The sequence below is a fragment of the Elaeis guineensis genome, chromosome 2, assembly GCF_000442705.2.
Source record: "Elaeis guineensis isolate ETL-2024a chromosome 2, EG11, whole genome shotgun sequence".
Classification (NCBI taxonomy): domain Eukaryota; kingdom Viridiplantae; phylum Streptophyta; class Magnoliopsida; order Arecales; family Arecaceae; genus Elaeis; species Elaeis guineensis.
The window spans coordinates 7,020,599-7,043,174 of record NC_025994.2 but is presented as its reverse complement, the minus strand read 5'-3'; the positions used below and the strand labels follow the sequence as shown (position 1 = coordinate 7,043,174).

Here is a 22,576-nt window from a genome sequence, read left to right as displayed (position 1 = left end):
TTGACAACATGATATATGAAGAAAAAAACTTCATTGAAGAGAAATTTTTATAAAATATTGGTCGGTCTAGTATAAAATACCTTGGCAAATACTGAGGTTTACAAAAAAAGACCAACCAATAATCAAGCCCGGATATCCCTGGGCTGAGCTATAGTTTTTTACCCTCCCTCAGGAGCATGGGACTCATCAGCCTCATCAGGGTCCAAGAGGATGATGACTGCAGGAGGCTAAGCCGACGCCACATCCTCGGCTGCCTGATCTTCCTAAACCGGACTGAAGAGGTCTTCAACTCACAGTCCTTCATCTCCGACCTTGCCGACTTCCTCTTCGTCGTCCAACACTAGGGGCCTTAAGTTGAGATCGAAAAAGTGGCTCCTGACCTTTTTCTTGAAGTCTACAATCCCCTGCAGATATGAGTCGGAGCTGAACTCTACCATGATCTTGTGAAATTCTTTCGAGGAGCGGAAGGCTTCGACCGCAGTGACTTTGGCTGCCTCCAACTTTTCCTTACACTTATTATTTTATGCGGATAGCCGAGCTTCTGCATCACTTCAAGCCTTGGTGAGCTCAGATTCAAGTCACTTTACCTTGGCAGGCAGCGACCTGTTCTCATCCTCGACCTTCAATCATGAGAGTTGGGCGTCATCCACCCTTCGGGTGGCCTCAGCGGCCTTCTCTTCGGCCTCCTTGGAGATCCGTCGAGCTTCCCTGATCATCTCGGCAAAATGATCCACGTGATGGACGAGCTAAAAAAAAAGAGAAAGAGAGATCAGCAAATATTAAATGGTAAGATCGAAAGAGCTAAAAATCAGCAAAAGATCGTCCCTTACCCGAAGCAAAGAATCGTATGAGTCGCGGACTCGGAAGGCGCTGCCATCAGTGTCAAGGAATCTCAGCCGATAAGTAGGTTGGGCGTGACAACATTCGCACCAAAATATGGAGAGTATCCGAACTCCACTGCAATGATGAAGTTGAAGGGCGGGGGACTGCATCCCCTGGGATGGTGGACCTGAGGGGCTGCACATCACCCGCCACCAAGGACTCCTTCCTTGGGGGAGTGCTACTGGGCCTTGAGGAAGCACCAGCCATAGGCTGGGCAAGGACCGCCTCAGTTCGGCCGTACTTAGGAGCTGGAGCCATGCTTGCCTTCTTTCCTTTGGCGATCTGGCGAAGAGTTTCAATATCCTTGGGCCTCATTTCTGCACGGAAGATGAGGTTAGTCAAAAGAAAAGAAATCCGAACTAAAGGAAATGCAAAAACACTTACGCGCAGGGTCGACCGAGCTTAACCCGACCTTGAACAAACACTCCTTATTAAGAAGCTTGGACAATGGAGGGGGAGTGAAACTGAATATTTGCACCAATGTCTCCTCCTCGGCATCCAATCACGTAGGAGCTTTGACCACCGACCTATGAGGTCGAGCCCATGACGTATTGAAGTCCTAGGATTGCTTGATCGAGATAAAAAAAAACCACTCCTTCTAGCCGTGAACCAAGGAAGGAGCACTTCGGAAGAGACGTCGCTCCTTTCAAGGAGAGGCATACCACCATCCGATCTCTGTAGGATGCTCCTTCAAAGTAAAGCATGCCTTAAAGAGACGGGAAGTCGGTTTGACCATAAGGAGAAGACAATAGATGAAGAAAGCTAAAATTTGATGTCATGAGTTCGACGCTATACTACAGGGGCTTATTCGATATAAGTTAAAAAATTCTACAACTAAGTAATGAATGGGTAGCATGAGACCGACCTTCAGTGATTCCTCGTAAAGGCCTATCCGATCTTGATGAGGCAGAGCTATCCGCTCTCCGAGAATGGCGACTTCTAGTCTAAACTGGGTCAGGATCTGGTACTTTAGTCTAATGATCTCCAAGTCCTTTGGGGTGAGGATGGAGTTCACCCTAAACGGACCAAAGTCGGGCACTTCACTTGCTTCGAGCCTATCCGAAGAGTAGGCTACCTCGGACTCAGGATCTGCACCTCTCACATCATCACCCGAACTCCAAGAGGATGGGAATGAACTCGATGCACTCATGATAGCGATGACAGAGAACTGACCTATGGAAGTAATGCGATCGAGCAAGACAAGAGATGAAAAGGGGTCAACTGAAGATCGACTTCAACCGAGCAACCAAGCAAAATCTTCAAGTGCCAGAGTTCTCCACTGAATAGCAAAAACAATAAAAATAAAGTTACAACGGCCCCTATTTATAGGGGGCTTAGACGTTTTTGATCTATTGTCTGCTTACCTCCCCAAGCTGATGATCGCCAAATGACAGCCTGTGATTGGTTAGGACGTAGCTCTCGTGGATTCAATGATTCAACGGTCCAGATTTGAAGATGGTTCATCTTAGAAAATCAATCTTTGACACATGTCAATAGAAGACTGTTCGACGAAGTCAGCCTCAACCTCAGATTAACTCTCTTTGTCCAATCTTGTACAAGTTCAGCCTCGAGAGTGAGGGGCATCTATTGTAGATTTGTACCTCGACCTCGACTGCAACATCCTCAATGCCGGTCGAGCTATGGTAGATGGATGCCTATCAAATCACGGGTATACGACAGACATGAAGGTTGCTAGATACAACCTATTGAGTTAGCAATAGTTTCTGATTCCTCGACCCTTATCCTACTCACCTCGATCTTGAACGATCTATCATAACTTGTTCACAGTCGAGCTATATTTTCTTTCGACACGATCCACCTATCCTAAATTGAGAAAGTCCAGATAGAAAGAATTTCTCCGTGACTGGATCTCCTGCAAAAGAAAATAACTTCTTCTAATCAATCTGCATGCCAAATCCGAAAAGCTATCTAGACTTCGAGATGGATGTGACTCTAACTCCTCCCCTATAAATAAAGGAGCTTCAGGACCCTCAAAGTAAGTTCTCCACTCTTTGCTCTCTCCCTCTCATTGTTCTCTATCTCCTGACTTGAGCATCGGAGGGTTTTCACCAGAGAATATCTCAGTGAGAATTTTTTGCAGGTATTCGGGTGGAGCTCCAGCAACAATCTCACCTCAACCATCTCCACCTCGACGTCCGACCTCAGGTGAGGGAATCAGGAGCAACGTCTCCATCATTGCCTATTTTCCTCCAATCTATTGAAATCACTAGCCTCACCCTCCACCGAACTGTGAGTTGGTGCTTTGAGACCTCTACCCTCGAAGCTTGAGCACCTTGTAGTCTCCTTCCATTTCTATTTCTTCCCAAACTTGAATGCAAAGGTCAGACTGCTTGTTGATCATGGAATCCCTGGTGACAAGATGGGGCACGTCCTCAACAATGTGAACATTATGAAGGTCTTCTATGATAGACCCATCGAAGGGTTAGAGGAGAAGATTGTTTTTCCAAAAGACTATGGTCGGCTAGAGTTGATCATTCACCGGCCCACTATTGCTCAATTTGGATCTCTAGAGCCGGTTGATCTTGAGGATCGAATATCTTGGGGAGCATGCAGAATTGAATTGATTATTGGTATACTTCATTCACACAGCCACATCTTAGCGGGACACCAAGATAGGATACTATCCCACGTGTCGAGTCTAGCTCATCTCGCTAATGTCACAGTATTCCGATGATGATGTCTTGGGACATCCTTTATCCTCAGTATCAGGATGGGACAGGACGACAGCGCATCCTATTACATAAAAAAATTAGGATGATCTCATCTCATAAAATTTAATATCTTGCGCATAGCTATTCTTGCCATTGTGGTCGGACAGATCGTCAAAGCTAGTGAAAATCCAATCCCAACCATGAATAGCGCCAGGGGGATAGTGGCGGCAGCAAGAGTTATATGGCTGTCTTGAAGAAGATGGTTGAGGGTAAGGACTGAGGGAGGTGATAGGGAGTGAATTTTGTTCATAGGGATAATGCTGGTGACAAATCCATATCATATAATTATCTCCACATCAACTGATAGGTGGACACTTCCGGCCAGCTATATCTATGTCAATTGATAAGCGACTCCCATTGAAAACAGTAGACCATATTGCAACAATATGAAAAATGAAGAATTGATGTTAAAATAAATAGACATGCAGAAGGATATTCCAAATTAAATGAAAAATAATATTATTTATTTTAAATAGTTATTTTAATCTTGAAATAAAGAATTATTTTCCAGCAGTTCGATGGATTAAAGTAGAACAAATAAAGAGAGCTTATTTCCATTAAACTAGTTTTTAACCCATAAACAGTGCAGACTTCAAGATCCATGCACAAGTATTTTATCCACGTGTTTCGTGGTACATTATACATGAAACCATCACAAATCTAAAGGCCAGCCACGAGATAATTAGAGATACGGGGGAACCCAACCCGGCCAAAGGCCCATAGATCTGAGGTGCGTGCAATCAGCCCTGTGCGCGTAGCTGATTAGGGCTTCCAAAAAACCCTGAATCTCCGCAGTTTTTTTAACAACAACAACAAAGAAAAACCGAACATTAAGGCAAGGCGACCCAAACACCCATAAATGTGAGATGCCGTGCGTGGCAAGCATGGTATAATTAGGGCTTCCCAATAAACTTTTTTTTCAAAAAAAACGAAGCAAAAGCAGAACATTAAGCAAGGTGACCCTATGACTCGTCAGAATTCATGGATAAGCCAATTTCAATTTCAAGATCTGCGTTGTTATGCTATAGTTCCATATGAGTTTTAAGATTCACCACAAGTCATCACAAAATTTATAATTTCATAAGGTTCCACCTGCAAATGGCCAATATAACATTTCATTTCATCGTTACAAGTAGGATTTACTTGGTTCCGTTCCACTCGGATAAACAGTACAAATTTATGATACAAGCCGCTTACATGGAAGATTAAAAAAAAAACAAAATAAACAAAATAAAAACAATGGCTTGAACAATGACTATATCAACCAAGCCATTTCTATAACAAGGTGCAGGCCATTATGTTTGTGGCACCCACCACAACCCAATGAAGCCCAGCATCATATCTTCCCTGCGACAAATTGTCGTCTGTTGCCCACTGAGGATCTGGATATCTTTCCCTTCAAACTGGGGAAAATGTAGAAACTTATGTTACAACTTCTCCATTTGGGGGGTTTTCTGGAAATACTTGGCCCTGGTCTCGCACATCTCTGAACATAGAAAAGAATGATACAATGCCATCTGACGAAGCTCCTCCTAAGATCCAAAGCAGAAGGGAACTAAATGGGTTGAGTAGGCTGGAGCCAGGAGCAGTTCCTGTTTGTCGGGGACCGAGAGCTGGAAAGTGGAGGTCATTGCTTCCTGAATCAGGGCTGTCCCTCACTGACTGCTCTCGAGTTTCTGTACTTTCAGCAGACCCCGGACGATCAGGTCCCAAATGAAGTCTGGGTCCATCTCCAACCTCATTACTGATTACACCACTGTTTCTCACATTTACTCTAGCAATATGCACAGTCGAGGTGTAGATGGTTGATGATGTGATCTGAACACCAGCCTGTTGCTGCATCTGACCTCGGTTCCTCATAAACCTCTGAAGGGCTGGAACCTAGGATGGGGTTGCAGAGTAAAATGATTGAGAAAGGCTAGAAAGCACTAACGGGTCCCTAAATTGTTCCAGTAGTTGTCGATGGTACATAAGCAGGCTGGTCAAGTACAACCCAAAAGGACCATGTTTGACCCTTCAAGGCAGCCCAAATAATGATAGGTAGCTTGTCATGCAGCATACTCTTCAGACAAGAAAAAAATGCATATAAAGGGCAGAAGCCATGTAAAAAGAAGACAAGGGCCTCCAGGAATTTATCAGGAAAACGGACAAAAGATAGGCAACATGCAGAGCATTTTACATAAATTCTTATTAAAGGGCAACAAGAGTCCTAAAGATGCATCTCAGGATCTTGGTTCAGGATCTCTCAGACTGATGCCAAATTCAAGCTTTTTTAAAAAACTGGCAGTGGTTACTTCTTTAACATTGAGATCATAGATACAGAAAAGTAAGAAGAACGGGAGCAAAAGAACACTTTCCAGAATCAATGAATCTAAATTGAGTTGGCTATGGCCGTTTAAATAAATAAAAGCTATTTAATAAAATAACAGATTGGTACCATCTTATCAAGCTGATAATAAAATTACCTCAAAGCGATTCCAGAAATAAAGAATTAAGTGCTGCATGAATGCAGCAGTTGCAGAGAAAGCGAGATATGAAAAACCTGGGGAATGGTGAACAAGGATTAGTTAACTTGGAAAAGAATTATCTGCAGTGCCCAACATGCCTCTTGTTTCTTTATCCAGGAAATTCAAAAAATATCAAGCCTACAAATCAGGAAGCATTTGTAAAAACTGGAATAGGTGGTACATACCATAAGGATACGAGAAGAAGTAGATGTGAAAAACCAGAAAGTAGAGCAAGAAGAAGCGAGGAAAAAACTGCATAGATATCGATGTACGCACACTGCAAACCAAACATAGCTATAAAAAGTCAGCCAGATTTAGGGCTCCAATTCCGGCTAAACTTGTCAGCAGGAAAATCCATTCGTTCGACATTCTTTCTAGGTATTCTCATGCATCTTAGGCAATTTTTATGACAGTTGCAATACGCATTGACAAGTTTATTGTGCACTCCATTTATAAGCTGACATGGAACATGTGATTGGAAGTGGTCTTCAAACTGCTAATCATGGGAATACCACTTCCAATCACAAGCAGCACACCTGCAAGTAAAAGGAGCAGGTAGGAACTCTTGCATGAGCAACGTATTCTTTTGTTAAGGATAAATAGCTTAAGCACAACACTATCACTGTGGCCCGCATGGAGCACAACTGCTATGATTTTACCATACTTTAAGGCATACTACTGAAGAAAGGAGGGAAGTCAGGGAAGTACCTGATCATTGTAAATAGTTCACACAACCATACAAGAGTTAAAACCAGGAATGCAAGTAGCTGGTCATCGTAAAACTCAAATAGAAAAAACAGGATTCCAATCATAATCTGCAGCAACCAAGAATAATTTCTATCAGAAGACAAAAAGCACAAAAAAGAACCAAAGCCACAGGATCATATCATAAGTATGCCTTCCAAATGATTTACATAGCTTAGTCTGTAGAGACCAATAAATTTAAAATTCACTCACCGGAACAAAAACTAAAGATTCAATCACATGCACAAATATCAACTGGAACGTGGGAAGCCGATGGCGAGCATGGTGCTGGAGCTGCACTGGAAAAATTAAGAAACAGAAAGTGAACCACTTTATGTTGGAGCAACTGTTTAATATAAGCTGTCATTAACTAAACCAGAACATGGAGGAGAAAAGGAACACAAACCTGTGAACTTAAGCATGCGAGATTGTGTTTCTCTCAAAGTAAATGAGACAGACATGGTTGTCGTGAAGAAAACAAATAGTGACATAATAAGCACGCCACATTTCGTCACAAAGTAGTCTGCACAGGTCAAAGATCAGATTCTATTAGATAAGATGATGCAAGGAGTTCATTACAAACCCCGAAAAGCATCCATTCAACCCAAAAAGATATTAAAGAAATCATTTTTCTTTTCAATAACAATTCAGTCACTATCCAAAATCTGCTAAATCTTTCCTAGCATGGCAGTGTACTCAGATTGTTAAATAGCATTTCTCCTATCATTGGTCACTGATGACAACAGGAGAAGCATGACCAGCCGAATGAACCACTAAATAGGTCTGAGATAATCCAGAAGGGGAAGACAATCATAGCAGAAATCAAACCAAAGTTCTTTGTGCCTTTCACTTAGTTGCAATTAAAAACTGTTCAAATTGTGGAGTAGATGTAATAGCAATTTGATTTATCTGAGTGCTATGATCAAACAAGATGGTACATAGGCACCCAGTATCATCCCATGCCTTCAATTATATCCAAAAATTTCATGACAGTTATGAAGATCCAATACGAAAAATAATAAGCAGTGCAACCATTGAAATGCTTACACTTTATACTTGGCATGGTAAATTACTCAACCATATAGACTAAGCAAGTATACCTAATAAGCCATATGCAAAGTAAATAAATATCACAGATCTCCATAGTGGTATTTTTAACCTAGTGAAGTGATGCTTTTCTTGAGAGGAAAGATTTGCTTGGACATACCTCCAAATCTTGCAGGACCTTCCCCTAATTCATGTCCATAACTAAGATCATAAAATTCCTTTGTTTGAAAGTTATACAGATAACCTGCAAAAATGTTGCAAATCATTTATGTAAACAAGTCCAAAACTTTACATGTAAGCACATCTTGATCAATCTGTGCATTAAAATTTAAAACCAGCAAGGATGATGTTAACAATGAGTATTTTAAAGGAAGCTGACAAGTAGCATCAATTAAAAATTAAATAAGAAATAATTGTCTGGATGGTTTAGAAATAAGACATGCAAGCTTATAAAGGCATAGTGGTAAAGGGTCTCAAATTCACGTAAAAGAGTCATAAAAGAATATGGCAAGGTCAAAGAAGACTTTTGCTAAAGTAATAGTAATAAGTAGTAGACACTTTCTATTCCAGGGGACTCTAAATTCAAAAAGAACCAATAGCAAAATGGATCCAAAAGCACAAAATTATTTGTATGGATGACATATACTAATTGAACTATGTCCAGGATGTATCAGTAGAAGATACTGAAAATCAATATAAGTGGGTAAAGACTTATCAATAAGGCTAACTAATAAATACTCTATGTTCAGTCAGAACAATTACAAATAGCTTGACGATGGTTCTCAGTCCCACTACACCTTCAGTTGGTTCCACAGCAGTGGGAAGAACTCCACAAGCAACAGTTACAATATACTAGCTTGTTGATTCAAAGAAAAGATATAAAATGCTTTATTTTAAAAAAAAAATTATTTAAATTTCTCATGATACAGAGAACTTGCAAAAGCTGGGGTCATAAAATGTTTGATCAATATGGGATAGTAATTACAAATGTAAATATTAGGAGGAAAAAAGTTGTGAGAACATAAACCAAAACATGAGATGGTAGCACATTTGAAAATGGAAAGTGTAGTAAAGAATCCTTTTGCGATAAAACATAGAAAAAATGAACTCAAGCCTAAAATTGTGCCCAGTAATACATGGAATACTATTGACGATGGTAGCTAAGGAAATCCTAAATTGTCATAAGCACATTAGGATTGTGGCAGTATGATGCTGAGGACCAAATGGCCAAAAGCTGAAAATGTCATTTTTTAGAAAAATATACAGATATGAACAATGCAATGAGTAGAGAGAAAAGTTCAATGCATGCAAATAATTGCTGATGCATCAGGCTACTTGGGCGGACTGATTATCTAAGAACTAGCATAAAAGGAAAAGACCAGCACATATCATATAGAAATATGTTATAAACGAGACTAACATTTGCTGAAAGAAGTGAAGTTGACACAAGGAAAAAAAAATATTGGAACAAAAAGACTGTTTGGGACTTACATTCAAAGACTTCTACTCAATGATGATACACATACACCAGCAATTGATTCATAGAATTGAAGCTGAAATCTATGAAAAGAGTACAGAAGGACATTTACAAAAGCAAATATCAGAAATTTCTACAGGCATTATGTTTTATCCTATTTGTTTATAATATGATTCATATGGGATATCTGGGAGGGACATTTATAAACACAAATAGACTAAATCTCTGCATTATTGGTTTCACCAGAAAGGAAATGAAGATTTTCTGCCTCTCATTTTCTCTTAAAATATTGACAAAAAGGGGGAAAACACAGGTTATCTCAATATTTGAGCCAAAGCCAAGCTAAAATCAGGTAATGAGCCTCTCCAACTCTTCATTTCTTGGCTTTTTCTGTTTAGAGGCCGAAAATTGGCAATAAAATGGGAATATAAGGTTGTGCCAAATTTTTCGATTTTGGTATAATTTCATAATATGTTGCAGATGTATAGATGATCTACATAATACCATCAACACGATAATTCTCATTAGTTATATAATTTTTAAATAAAAATTTTTAAATAAAAATAAAATAACTGACTAAAAATTCTGTAAAATTAGTAACAAGATTAGAGGCATGCATGCTACACTCTATCAAAATTTGGTATAAATTTATTTAATTCTGGGCATGACCATGCGCATCATGATCTAGACCCAAAGTTGAATAAATTTGAAAAACGAGTGGTGATTTGTGCATGCCTACAAGTGAAAAAAATACATGTAACATCCTTGGTAGGGTCCTACACCAATCCAAAGTCAAATTAATTTTCTAATTATTTTATAATTTAAAATATCTTTAAATAAAAATTTAAAAAATATATAAGTAATAAAAAATTAAAAAATTAGTATTCTATATAAAACAATTCAGAAGTATTTTCTGAAGTAGAAAAGTAATTTTTTGCATTACAGTGAAAATTTATTTTTTTTTTTAAAAAATAATGATACTCTAAGATAAAAATATATATATAGCATCCTGTTAGGATTCTACATTATTCTGAATTAAATAAATTTCTATATATTTTCTAATTTAATATTAATTTATTAATTAAAATTATTTAATTAATTATAAAATATTAAAAATTAGTATTACATGTAGATGACGTATATTAGTTTTTTCTGGGCTAATTTGGAATATGCTCAATAAAGTTGAAATGAATCCACATAAGAAGGTCCCAATGCATGACATTGATTAAAAAATGGGCAAATGCTCGTAGGTCGAGACCAATGGAGATGCATATGGTGCAATACAAAGTTCAAAAGGGAGGGGGAGGGGGAGGGATAACTAAGTTAAAGTAGCATCTAACCAGTGGTTACCCGATGTGTCCTAGCATCAAAGATGCCCGCAAGATTTCCTGCAACTTATGAAAAAGTACTTCGCCAATTTCAAGTAGCACAACCATTGTTGTATCACTCCAACAATCTGGAGGGCACCAAGGATTCTGTATCAGATGACGAGAAGGCACAATTTAGGCTCTGGCTGAAGGGCCACAAAGCTACAAGACTCGATTTTAGTCCAAGCCTTCTCAATACGAATTAGCCTCTGGTTCAAGGGCCGCCAGGGCAAATATGGAGTTCAAGACGTCCTTAGGGAGGTCGTAGGCAAAAGTAGTGCTCGATTAGCATCTATACTTGGGGCCTTTGTTAATAGAAAAAGAAAGTTCTCCAAATAGATTCTGCTATAAGCCACTATTCATGATCTAGATCCACATGCCTTCTCGAGCGGAGATTTGTAGTAAGGATAGACACCATGCTAGTCAAGGACAATAAGGACATGACATATAGAGTCGTTGCATCATGATTCCACTTTAGCCACATTCCGGTTAATACGATAGATAACACATACTGTGAGGCTGCCACCACCTCCATCGAAGGCATCGGACCAGATATGGTTCCACCAAGGTCGAAGGATATCTACAATGATCTTCTAGACAACAATTAGGAGTTGAAGAATTGGATAGCCTCTTAAAGTGGGAAGCGTAAGCATTGATTGTGATGTGCGATGGTATAAGTCCCAATGGGTGGAGCATCATCAACTTTCTAATTTACTGTAGCATGAAGACTTTCTTCCATAAAGTCGATTGATGCTTCTGATCAAGTACATCACACTCAATATATCCTCAAATTGGAGGAGATGATTGATCATGTAAGAGAACACAATGTAGCGCAAGTGGTCATTGATAATGGGACTACGGAGGAGATCCTAACAGATAGGCAATCGCATACATTTTGGACCCCATGTGATACACATTGCATTGATCTAATATTGATGGATATCGGAAGGATTCGCAAAGTAAAGGAGGTCATAGAGCCAACCTAGTCCATCACGATTCATACACAAACACACATGGATGCTTACTTTAATGAGGAAGTATATAGGAGGTGAGATCTTGAGGTCTACACGCAATTTGCTATAAACTGCATTGCACTCTTCAACCTCATTGAAAAGAAAGCAGGCCTATGTCAAATGTTCATTAGTACTGAGTGGCAAAAGAGTAGGATATGCCCAAGTCTGCACTAAGTCATATGGAGGGCTTGATAGTGAGCCAACAGTCTTAGCAACAGGCCAACAGGATTTTAAATGCTTCTAAGTCACTGTATAGAGTGCTAAGGACCATGCATGGCAAGAGATATCCCCATATGGGCTTCCTCTACCATATGATGATAATTGCCAAGGTCCAGATCAGGGAGGCAAATCCAAGGTATGCAGAAGAGCATATTGACATCATCGACCAAAAGTGAGACCATTAGATGGGTAGAGACTTGATCTAGCAGGTAATTTCACTCATATACCTATTCGCCACACACTGCTATGTGTTTTGAGTACAACTGTAATACTAAATCAATTGTAACTTGTATTGACAATCTACTATCTAAACCCGAAGTTCTAGTACACCATCTTTGGATGCTCTATGCAATATTATTTATCAGATGAAGCCTGATCCGGGAGCCGCTGCCCTATGTCTAGAAAAGGTAAGTCAAATCTGCCCACTATGTAAAACTCGAGTAAATAGTTGACATCTTATAACATTTATCTTTTCTATGGTTGAAAATGTTTAGGGAGGGCTCGGATTACTTCGACGATGAGCCAGCTATAGCAAGCAAAGCAAGAATGGTCTAGGTATTTTAAGAGATGGATTTACTAGGATATTATGAAATTAATAATTAGCAGTGTCCCATATGTAGCTTTCTTAAATGCTTTTGCAAATAAAGGATGGATCCACTTTGGCCTATCATCCAGGAACCCAAGATGGCTCGTGATGCAAATCCTCTCACATATGGTCTCCTTTAGTGACTAAGTGCAAGTGGTCTATCTTCACCATCATCCACAATGAATAGAGGAATCGTCTCACACGAGCAATTGAAGGATCTTGTGTACATCCACTACAATCTGCATCTGTGGTTGAGGTGCATTGAACAGAAAGTTGAGCTAAAGTACAGCAATCCACTTCACAAAAACTTCATGCATGATGAAGAGGATCCAATGAATGGATGGCTTGATGGCCAACAGTAAGAGTCAGAGCTAGATAAGCCAAGATTGCCTCCTTGACCAACCAAATTCGTAGCCAAAGAGACTAGGATGGCTGCAAAGCAATGCACAAAACGACATATTTCACAACAAGATTTAAAATCCAGTGGGATGGAGGTGTCCCAATTTCTCCATGGAACGGAGAAATGCCCCACTATCCCGCCTCATCACGGTGGCAGTCAGTTATGCATATCGATATATATCCTTTGTCACTCCCCCATTCTTACTTTTTCTTTTTTTCTTTCTTCTTCTTCTACCATCCTTTCCTTTCCTTTTTATTTCTTTTTCTTATCCCTTTATTTCTTTTTTTCTTCTTTTTGTTTCCTTTCTTCCTTCTTTTCTTCCTTTCTTTTTTTCTTCTTTCCTTTCACCTTTTCTTTTCTTTCATCTTTCCTTCCTTTCATTCTTTCCCCTTTCTTCTTTTGTCCCCGCATAGATGGGTGTCATAGTCCAAACCCCATCCCAATCCCATTCTCATAGGAATGGACGGGACGGTCAGGATGCCTCTCGTCCCACCATGACTTAAAATCTTGTTCCATACTCACTTCTAGCCGATCAACCACAAGGGTTGGGGGCAGCCAATCATTAGAAGGCTCCATGTTGAAGACATCCTTCCAGCGATTTGATCGAGAGATTCCGAGTGGCCACATCGGTACCCAAACTAGTTAGGTAGAGGGCCCAGTTGATCCTCACAAAAGAGTTAGGACAAGAAGTTGTTTAACACAGCAAGAAAGGCAAAGGAAAAGCAATTGCATCTTCTTTGGAGAGACTAAAGAAGGAATTCATTCACTCTGATTCAATGACTCGCAAGCCATTTGATAACTGGTTGCCCAAATCATCATGCAGTGCCAGTGATGACAATTCATTCCATGATGCATCTGGTGGCCAGGAAGGTAACGGGCACAAGGCACCATAATTTATGGTTCATGGCCCCAATACAGGCTTCAATTCACTGATAAGTCCTAATTTACTCATGCCACACAAGAAAGGGACCACAAGACATGATCAAATAGAGCCTATGAGAATACCATTACAATAGGAGACGGATGACTTAGTCATGTGGGATATGATGCTGCTGCAATAGCTGACATTGTGGAGTAGGATCCTTGGACGTATCCATCAAATACTATTTCACACTGGCAGCTTATGACCCATATACACAGATTGTCTGAAGCATCGCATTCCAATAGTTACTATCCTTTGCAGTCGCAACCATTTTTCAGATCAGATTTTGCTATCAACATCTTCGAATGGCCAACCTAGTCTCAAACGAATGACTTCCTAGAGTAACTATCTAGTGGACTATGGAAGGATGAGTGAGGACTATTGCAATATTGACCTCCTCAAGAGTTGGCATAAAGCTTCACCAGAATACCATTATGATCTTGATGTCTACAGGTCGCATCGATACTCCACTAACTTTTAGACATCTGTATGTATTTTATACTTTAAATACATTAACATCGATTCAATTTGTTATATAGCATAAGTTTTTACTTATAAATACATTGGTTGGTCTACCAATTCCCTTTCATGATAAAAGGTCATCAAAACATGGTTAAAACAAATTAGACAACAATCCCAATCAAATTTTTAAGCACAAATCCAAAAAAATCAGAAAAGAAAAAAGATCAAATAAAAAACATACATTGCTTCGATATGCCAACACATATTGGCTGCCAATATGGTACCATAACAATATCGTATCATACCATATCTAAAGTGGTGCAAGCCTTGCACCCCATTGGGCTTCCTAAGAAGGCAAGGGCATCAACCCTAGGACCACCCCTCTTCTAGATGCACCCCATCATGCCCCGTCTCACTAGCACAAGCATGTGACAGACGGCCGCATATTCTAAAGGAATTTATCCACAAAATATGCAAGGCCTAAAATTTACATGGTACCGGTGCAAGTAAACTAAATTACTTAAAACCTTCGATCTAATAAACAAGTCTAACATTATTTTTAAATCCAATTCAGTTTAATTACATAACATTTATTTTCAGATAAAAGAAAGCACTTCAAAATCCAACTCCTTCCACTCACAACCCACAATCCCATCCACACTAGATGTTGGCATTTGAAAAAAATAACAAAATAGAAGGGAGCTAAAAGCCTAGAAAGTGATCTCTATCACTATTTGATTAAAGATTAATATATGTAAAGATCTCAGGTTGCGTTCAATTTAACATGGGCCCACCAGATTATCGTGTTTGATATGCTTTTTGGGTGGCAATCCAGATTAGCTCTCAGGAGGTAATCTGGATTGCCTTAGGGAGAGGTGGCTATCCAGATTACCACTTGTTTGACAATATTGTAAAAAAATTTTGGACAAAATTATCCTTCAAAAAAAAATTGTACAAAATCCATCCCTCCACCCCGCTTCTCCAACGGCTCTCACCCTCCCCTTATTATATATAATAATATGACATAATATATTATAATATAATATACTATTATTATATTATTATTATATTTTTATAGAATTATATTGTGTTACAATAATATAATATATGATAATATATGATATATTATATGAATCCTATTATATATAACAATAAATTATATTGTATTATATTATATTGTTATATTATATTATATTACATCTGTTGGTGCAAAAATCCGCTTGCGCCGGAGAAGCTGGAGTCGAGGGAGTCGCGGTCGCCGCCGGGACCTGCAAAAGAAGTCTAAATCGGAGGTGGGGTTGCTCCGGCAAGACCCTCCGACGCTCAAGTCAGTTCTCTGCCTCAACAAGAATGGAGTGCTCGAACGGAAATTTTAGCAGAGTTTTGGGACAGAAAATAGAGCTTAGAGAATAACGTATCTGAGGGCCCCCTTTTATAGGCAAAGGGGGACAGCAGACTGATAGCGATATCTGTAACCGCCTGACAGTGGGCTGCTAAGAGTCAGGCGGAATTTGTTGCGAAGAGTAGTGGAGTGGACCCGTGGCCATCACCGGGGCGTACCACGTGGAGTCCGCCACGAGGGGCGGAGCGGCGTCCGTTGTCGCGACTTGCCAGAGAATGGAAGAATCGCGCGGTATCCGTCGCAGGAAGTGGAGCAGGATCGTGGCCATTACTGCGGTCTGCCAGAGAGTGATGGAGCCGCGTGAAATCCGTCGCAGGAAGTGGAGCAGAATCGTGGTCGTTATTGCGGCTTGCCAGGGGGTCCGGGCCTATCGACTGGAGTTCAGCTAGGGTGTATGGCGGAGAGAGGTGGCTAGCCACCCGTCTGAGAGGAGCTCGAAGTACGGCTCTCGCAGGAGTTCGGATGGAGTCTTCCTTCAGTCAAAGTCGGGGGCGAAGTCCGGCTCCCGTAGGAGTCCGGGCAGAGTCTTCCCATAGCCGGAGTCGGAGACGAGGTCTGGCTCCCGTAGGAGTCTGGACGAAGTCCACCTGCAATTAAAGTCAGCGGCGAAGTCCGGCTCCCGTAGGAGTCCGGATGAAGTTTACCATCAGTCGAGGTCGGGGACGAGGACGAGGTCCGGCTCCCGTAAGAGTCCGGACGGAGTCTTCCAGCAGTTGAGGTTGGGGACGAAGTCTGGCTCCCGTAGGAGTCCGGACGGAGTCTTCCTGTAGTTGAGGTTGGGGACGAAGTCCGGCTCCCGTAGGAATCCGAACGGAGTCTTCCTGCAGTTGAGGTTAGGGACGAAGTCCGGCTCCCGTAGGAGTCCGGACGGAGTCTTCCTACAGTTGAGGTTGGGGACGAAGTCCGGCTCCCGTAGGAGTCCGGACGGAGTCTTCCTACAGTTGAGGTTGGGGACGAAGTCCGGCTCCCGTAGAAATCCGGACGGAGTCTTCCTGTAGCTGGAGTCGAAGACGGGGTCTGGCTCCCGTAGGAGTCCGGACGGAGTCTAGTAGTTGTAGAAATCTGCCGTTGGTGAAGTTCGGCCGTTGGCGAGATCCGAAGTAGTTCGGATTGGAGTTGAACCTGGCTGGAAGAAGTCTGGAAGGGATTCGGGGAGCAGCCGACGGTCGTAGGAGGTCGGCTGGCGGCAGAGCTTAGTGAGCGCTTGGGGCGGCTTGATAGGCGACTGGGGAACTCATGTTGAAGGAGTTTGGGCGGCGCAGTAGGAGTTCGCCCGTCGGGGGAGTTCAGTCAGCACCGTGGAAATCCGGTTGTTGGAGAAGTCCGGAGAGGTACCATCTGCAGTCGAAGGCCGGAAGAGTCTTGGGAGGATCAATCCCGCTGAGAACTTCGGCTGAGGGTATTTTATACCCAACACCAGTCCCCCTACTTCCGAGTGCGAATTTCGGATGAAGTACAGAGAAGTTTTCGCAACCGAATTATCCCCTTGAATCCTGTGCACGACCGCCCCAGATATTTTGGCATTAAATGCGCGCGTGCTGGAGTCTTTTCGAATCGGGGCGGTTCGAAGGGACCCTTCGAAATCTCCGCTGACACGCTGGCCCAGATACGGCGTAATAATGGCTCCGTCAGCTGTCAGCCGCTTTTAGCCGCCTGTCGAGGCGAATGGGACACACGTCGAGCGCGGATCGGCCTGGGGGATTCGCGATCATTATGGCGTCGGATCCCAGGGTCTATTTAAACCTGCCTTTCCGTCTGAAAGTTCTACCGATATCCGCCTTTTCTTCGAGAGCCCTAACCCCCCCTCAGCGTCTTCCTTGGCCCTAGGCGTCTTTCGAGTCATCCCCGTCCTCGCCCTTCTGCATTCTCCAAAGCGATCTAGGTTAGTCCCAGGACCTTCGTTTTTCTTCTTGCCACCTAGGGGGCCTTTTCTCCTCCATTTTCTTCTGTCGTATTCCTCCGATTTGGTCTCCCGCAACCTCTCATCCTTTGTCCCATCCGATTTCTCTGGGATCTTTAGGGCTTTCATCTGAAGTCGTTCGAAATGTCTTCCAGCACCTCCGCCTTTAGCGGTTCAGGGAGTTCTTCCACCTCAGCCCCCCAGGACCCCCATTCTGTAGATGAGCCCACATCTGGACCGGGCTTCGCCCAGTTTTTGCGCCGGGCACCATCCCCTGCTCTCTGACTCTGGATGAACTCCTACTGATAAGGGTTCAGTACGGAGTTCCTCCGGAGTACGACCTGGAGCTTCCTCGGCCCTCCGACCGGGCTAGCACTCCCCCACCCGATCGTTTTTGCCTGTATCAGGAGGCGTTCCGCGCCGGACTCCGGACTTCCGCTTCTGCCCTTTGTTGTTGCCCTTTTTCGCTTCTTAGATATCTCTTTGGCTTCAGTTGCTCCGAATTCCTTTAGGTTTTTGATAGGATTTTTTTCCCTTTGCCATGTAGTTGAAGTTCAGCCATCCCTTTCTTTGTTTAGGCATTTCTACACTTTCAAGCGCCACCCTTCGGCGAAGGACTGGTGGTATTTCTCCCCTCAGTTTGGCAAGAAGGGGTTGCTGAAAGGCGCTCCCTCTTCAATCCACAACTGAAAGGGGAAATACCTCTTCGTCCACTGTCCGACTCTGAGGCTGGGCCTGCCCCCTTGGGGCTCTCTGAGGGACTCCGTCCGCCGGGCTCCCAGCCTGGGGGAGGACGACCTTCAGGCCGCCCGAAAGCTTCTTGACTATTCCGCTCCTTCCCTTCCCAACCTTCTGAGGGAGCAACTGTTGTTCAACATCGGCCTGAGCCCCCAGAATCCTGCGAGTATTCCATCTTTTCTCCTCTTCTTTTCTTCCGTCCTCCTTTTTTTCTTCTTTTCTTCTCTCTTCTTCTTCTTTTTTTTTTACCCCATTACTGATTTTCGATTTTTCTCTTTTTTTCTTTCTTCTTTTTTTTTTTTAGCAATGGATGCCGAAGCAGCACGGATGCTCGCCAGGGGCCTCAAGGCCCACAAAAGAAAAGGTGCCGCGGCCTCCGGATCAGCAAAGAAGGCCAGAGTGGAGGAGACGAGCTCGGCCGTGCCTACCCAGGCGGCTCCCGCGATCGACGTTCCTTCGGACGCCGAACCACCGGCCCCCCGGGCCTCTTCAAGGAGTCTGCCGACTGGAGCTCCCGTTTCGGGGGTCCGTTCCATGAGGCGCCCGAAGTCGAGAGGGGATGAGAAGGAAGTCGGTGGCCCGTAGGGGAGTAGCCGCCGGGCCGCCGTTGAAGAGTCCCTCTGTTCCGAAGAAGGGCTGGAGAACCCCTTCAATGACAGGGACTTGATCAAGCGGCTGATCGACGGTTGCATTCTGCCTGAAGTCGTCGAGAGGATCGACCGCGCCGATCCTGAGCAGCGGGTTTGGGACTCCCTAGGATCCTTTCTCGAGGTAAACAAATCTTCATTTAATTGACTTTTCGACCCCTGCTCAGATTCCCTAGCCGCCCTTGCAGATTGGGCACCAGCTCCTTGCCAACATCGAGGCGACGAACCGGACGAGGAACGCCATCCAAGCGGAGGAGCGTCGTCGGGCCAACTCGCCCGTCTCGAAGAGAAGGCAACCGAGGTAGTCGCCCTCCAAGAGGCCCTGGAAAGAGAGAAACAGGCCCGGGAGGAAGAGAAGCAGACCTCGGAGGAGACGGTGAGAAAGGCGAGGTCGAGGTCGCCAATTTGGCTGAGCAATTCCAGTCCTGATCTCGGAGGCCAGGGTTCTTGTGGTAGAGGAGTTCAAGACCTCCGCAGAGATGAGGGACCTGAACGTCCGATTCGGCCAGGAAGCATTCATCAAGGGGTTTGAGCTCTGCCAGGAGAAGGTGGCCAGGAAGTTTCCGGAGCTCAACTTCAGCTTCTTAGGTGAGGAGTCTGAAGATGAGGCGATCCCTCTCCTACTGCCACTGCTGTCGCAGCCCCCTTCCAGGGACATCGAGCTCCCCCACCCCTACCACAGAGGTCTGAGACCTCCGTCCTTGTATTTTTCTTTTACTGCAATTTTTTCCTTTTCTTTTTGTCTTTAAGAAACATTCAATCAATAAAGTTGAATTTCTTGTCGTGGATGGCTTCTCCTTCCTTCCTTTCCCCTTTCTGCTTTTCTTTCTGTGATGAGACGCGCCTTGACGCTTTTGTCTCTCGATAGCAGTGCCCTGCCGAAGCACTTCCCCTACCCCTGGGGATCCCGCTGAAGTCCACGATTCAGCGACTGAGGAAGGAAGTTCGTCACTTGACAAAAAGATCGAAGAAGATGGAAGGCGAGCTTCGCAGGTTAGGGAAGGTTACTCTGAAGCCACCGCGGAGGCCACCCGCTTTCGGAACCTCTACGTGAAGGGGATCATGGAGTACAGCCGGAGGAAGATGGACTTCGCGAAGGAGCTTGAGGAATACAAGAAGAGCGCCAGCGATCGAATTTGGGCTCAAGCTGCCAAGATCAGTGCTCTCAGGGTGGAACTGTCGGCTGCGAAGGAGAGGATTGGCCAGTCGATGGGAAGTTCGTCCCAGCTCCTGGCCCGGGCCGACGGCGACCGAGAGTGGTCGAAGGTCTCCGACCTTCAGCAGCAGCTTCAAGATGCCGAGGTGAGCTACGACATGCATCGGGCCGGCTGGCGCAGGCAGGTGGATGAATACAAAGAGAGACTCAGGGTGGCGACCGACGAAGTCGCCCGTCTTCAAAGGCAGTTGGCTGACAAGGCTCAACTCGCTTCCTCTCGGGATTCCAATGAACTCCAATCCCTAAGAAGAACTGCAGAAGGACTTTCTGTCGCCCTTGGGAGGGGAAGGCCAAGCCGCAGCAGTTGAAGATCCAGCTGGTGTGTGAGCAGCAGGCCGTCAAGGACGCTGAGGTGGAATCCGAAGTCCTGAGAAAGAGGCGTCGAGAGGCGGAGAACGAAAGTCAACGACTCCGTCGGGCGCTCCAAGACGCGCTGCTGAAAAAGGGAGAGCTAGAAGAAGTTGAAAATCTGAGGCAGTCCTGGATAAAGGACGAAGCAGATAATTCGAGATCGGAAGGAGCAGAGCTTCCCTAGGGCTCTTTTTGGCCTTCCGTCTTTCCATGCATACATTTTCTCTTTTGTTGTTTCGTCTTGCTCTCGTCGTTTTGTTTTTCTTCCCTTAGCCCGCTGGATTTTGTAGTGTATATTTTGTGAATGAAATGAAAAGGGGATTTCATGTTACCTTGCCCACGCGGTGTATTAAATCGTCGTCCGTCGGACTTCTCTTATCTTTTGACTTGTCCGACGTCGATGTCGTTTGGAGGTGTCCAGCCGTCGCTACGCTGGCTCGCTTTTCTTGTCGCCCATGGCCGTAGACTTGAGCTTGGTGGTCCGAACTCCGCATTACCTCGAAGGTGTCGCTGTTTTCTTGACCTGTGTCGAGAGCCTTCTTAGAGGCCGGAGATGTTTGGTAGGAACTTCCCGTCTTTGTTGAGACGAGGCTCCTTAGATCTTTGGTGCGATTTTTTTTCATCTGTTGCCGGCGTTATTCGCCGCCTTCTTTTTAGTTTTCCTCCTCTCTTCGAGTGAGGATCCTCCCTTGCTTTTTGAGGGGTCGCGTAGAAGTGTCGAGGTGCCATTGAGGGAACTTTTCCCTTTATCCAATTTTGTTGGGCGACCGAGTTTTTGTCATCGTCGGGACGAGGTTCTCCTTCTGTTCTTGAAGCAGTCGATCTCAGCTTAGGTTAGGACGAGGTTCTCATCCTGTTCCCAACGGGGCTGTGGGGGCACATAAGGGTCGTCGCAAGGGCCTCTCCCCCCATCCGGTCTAAAAGAACCGGACCTTCGACTTTGCTCGTGTTAGGGCGAGGTTCTCCTCCTGTCCCTAACAAGGCTGTGGGGGCGCATGTGGGCGCTGTTCGGCCTCTCCCCCCATCCGGTCTAAGAGGAACCGGGCCTTCGACTTTGCTCATGTTAGGGCGATGTTCTCCTCCTGTCCCTAACAAGGCTGTGAGGGCGCATGTGGGCGCTGTTCGACCTCTCCCCCCATCCGGTCTAAAAGAACCGGGCCTTTGACTTCGCTCGTGTTAGGCGAGGTCCTCCTCCTGTCCCAACAAGGCTGTGGGGGCGCATTTGGGCGTTGTAGGGCCTCTCTCCCCATCCGGTCTTAAAGAACCGGGCCTTTGACTTTGCTCATGCCAGGGCGAGGTTCTCCTCCTGTCCCTAACAGGACCGTGGGGGCACTCAAGGGCCGTTATATGGGCCTCTCCCCCGGTCCGATCTTAAAATAATCGGACTTTCATTTTGCTCATGTTAGGTCGAGGTTCTCTTCCTGTTCCTAACATGACCTTGCTTTAACTGTTTGAAGGGGTCGTCCCCAATCGTAACAAATCCATGCCAAAAGGGAAGATATGCAAAGTCGAAAGGAATTTTGATTCAAAGCAAAGTAGCGAGTAGTATATTTACAGGTTTCTCGAGTTCCATGGTCGTGGAAGGTATGCTCCTCCTTGAGGCCCTCCGGTGATGGAGTCGATGGTCCCGATTGGAGGCCGATCTCCGGGCTGCTCCTCCCTCCTTGGCGGTTCAGGTTGCGGCAGGGCCCTTGGCCGATCTTCTCTACCCTCAGGCCGACGTCGAATGAACCTATCAAGTCGACCTCACCGGATGAGCTCCTCGATCTCGTCTCGGAGCTGGATGCATTCCTCCGTGTCGTGGCCGTGGTCGCGATGGTAGAGACAGAACTTGTTGGGGTTGCGCTTCCAGGGTGTGTGCGCATCCTCTCAGCCTGGGGAGCTGCTCCCTAACCTCCATCAGTACCTGGGTCTTTGAGGCATTGAGGGGGCGTAGTTGCGGAATCTTCTCGGTGGAGAACTCC

General features: G+C 44.3%; 1 protein-coding gene across 1 annotated transcript in view; it reads right to left on the bottom strand.

Moving 5' to 3' along the window:
- Positions 1–4,675: 4,675 nt before the first annotated feature.
- Positions 4,676–22,576, bottom strand: part of LOC105060393 (membralin-like protein At1g60995) — a 45,825-nt gene continuing 27,924 nt past the window's right edge. The window contains exons 8-14 of the mRNA XM_010944073.4: positions 8,073–8,156; positions 7,272–7,388; positions 7,079–7,164; positions 6,830–6,936; positions 6,307–6,398; positions 6,080–6,156; positions 4,676–5,495 (exon numbers count right to left, since the gene is read on the bottom strand). Of these exons, the coding sequence (XP_010942375.1) occupies positions 5,037–5,495; positions 6,080–6,156; positions 6,307–6,398; positions 6,830–6,936; positions 7,079–7,164; positions 7,272–7,388; positions 8,073–8,156 (1,022 nt within the window). The 3' untranslated portion in view covers positions 4,676–5,036. The remainder of the gene's footprint in view (positions 5,496–6,079; positions 6,157–6,306; positions 6,399–6,829; positions 6,937–7,078; positions 7,165–7,271; positions 7,389–8,072; positions 8,157–22,576) is intronic.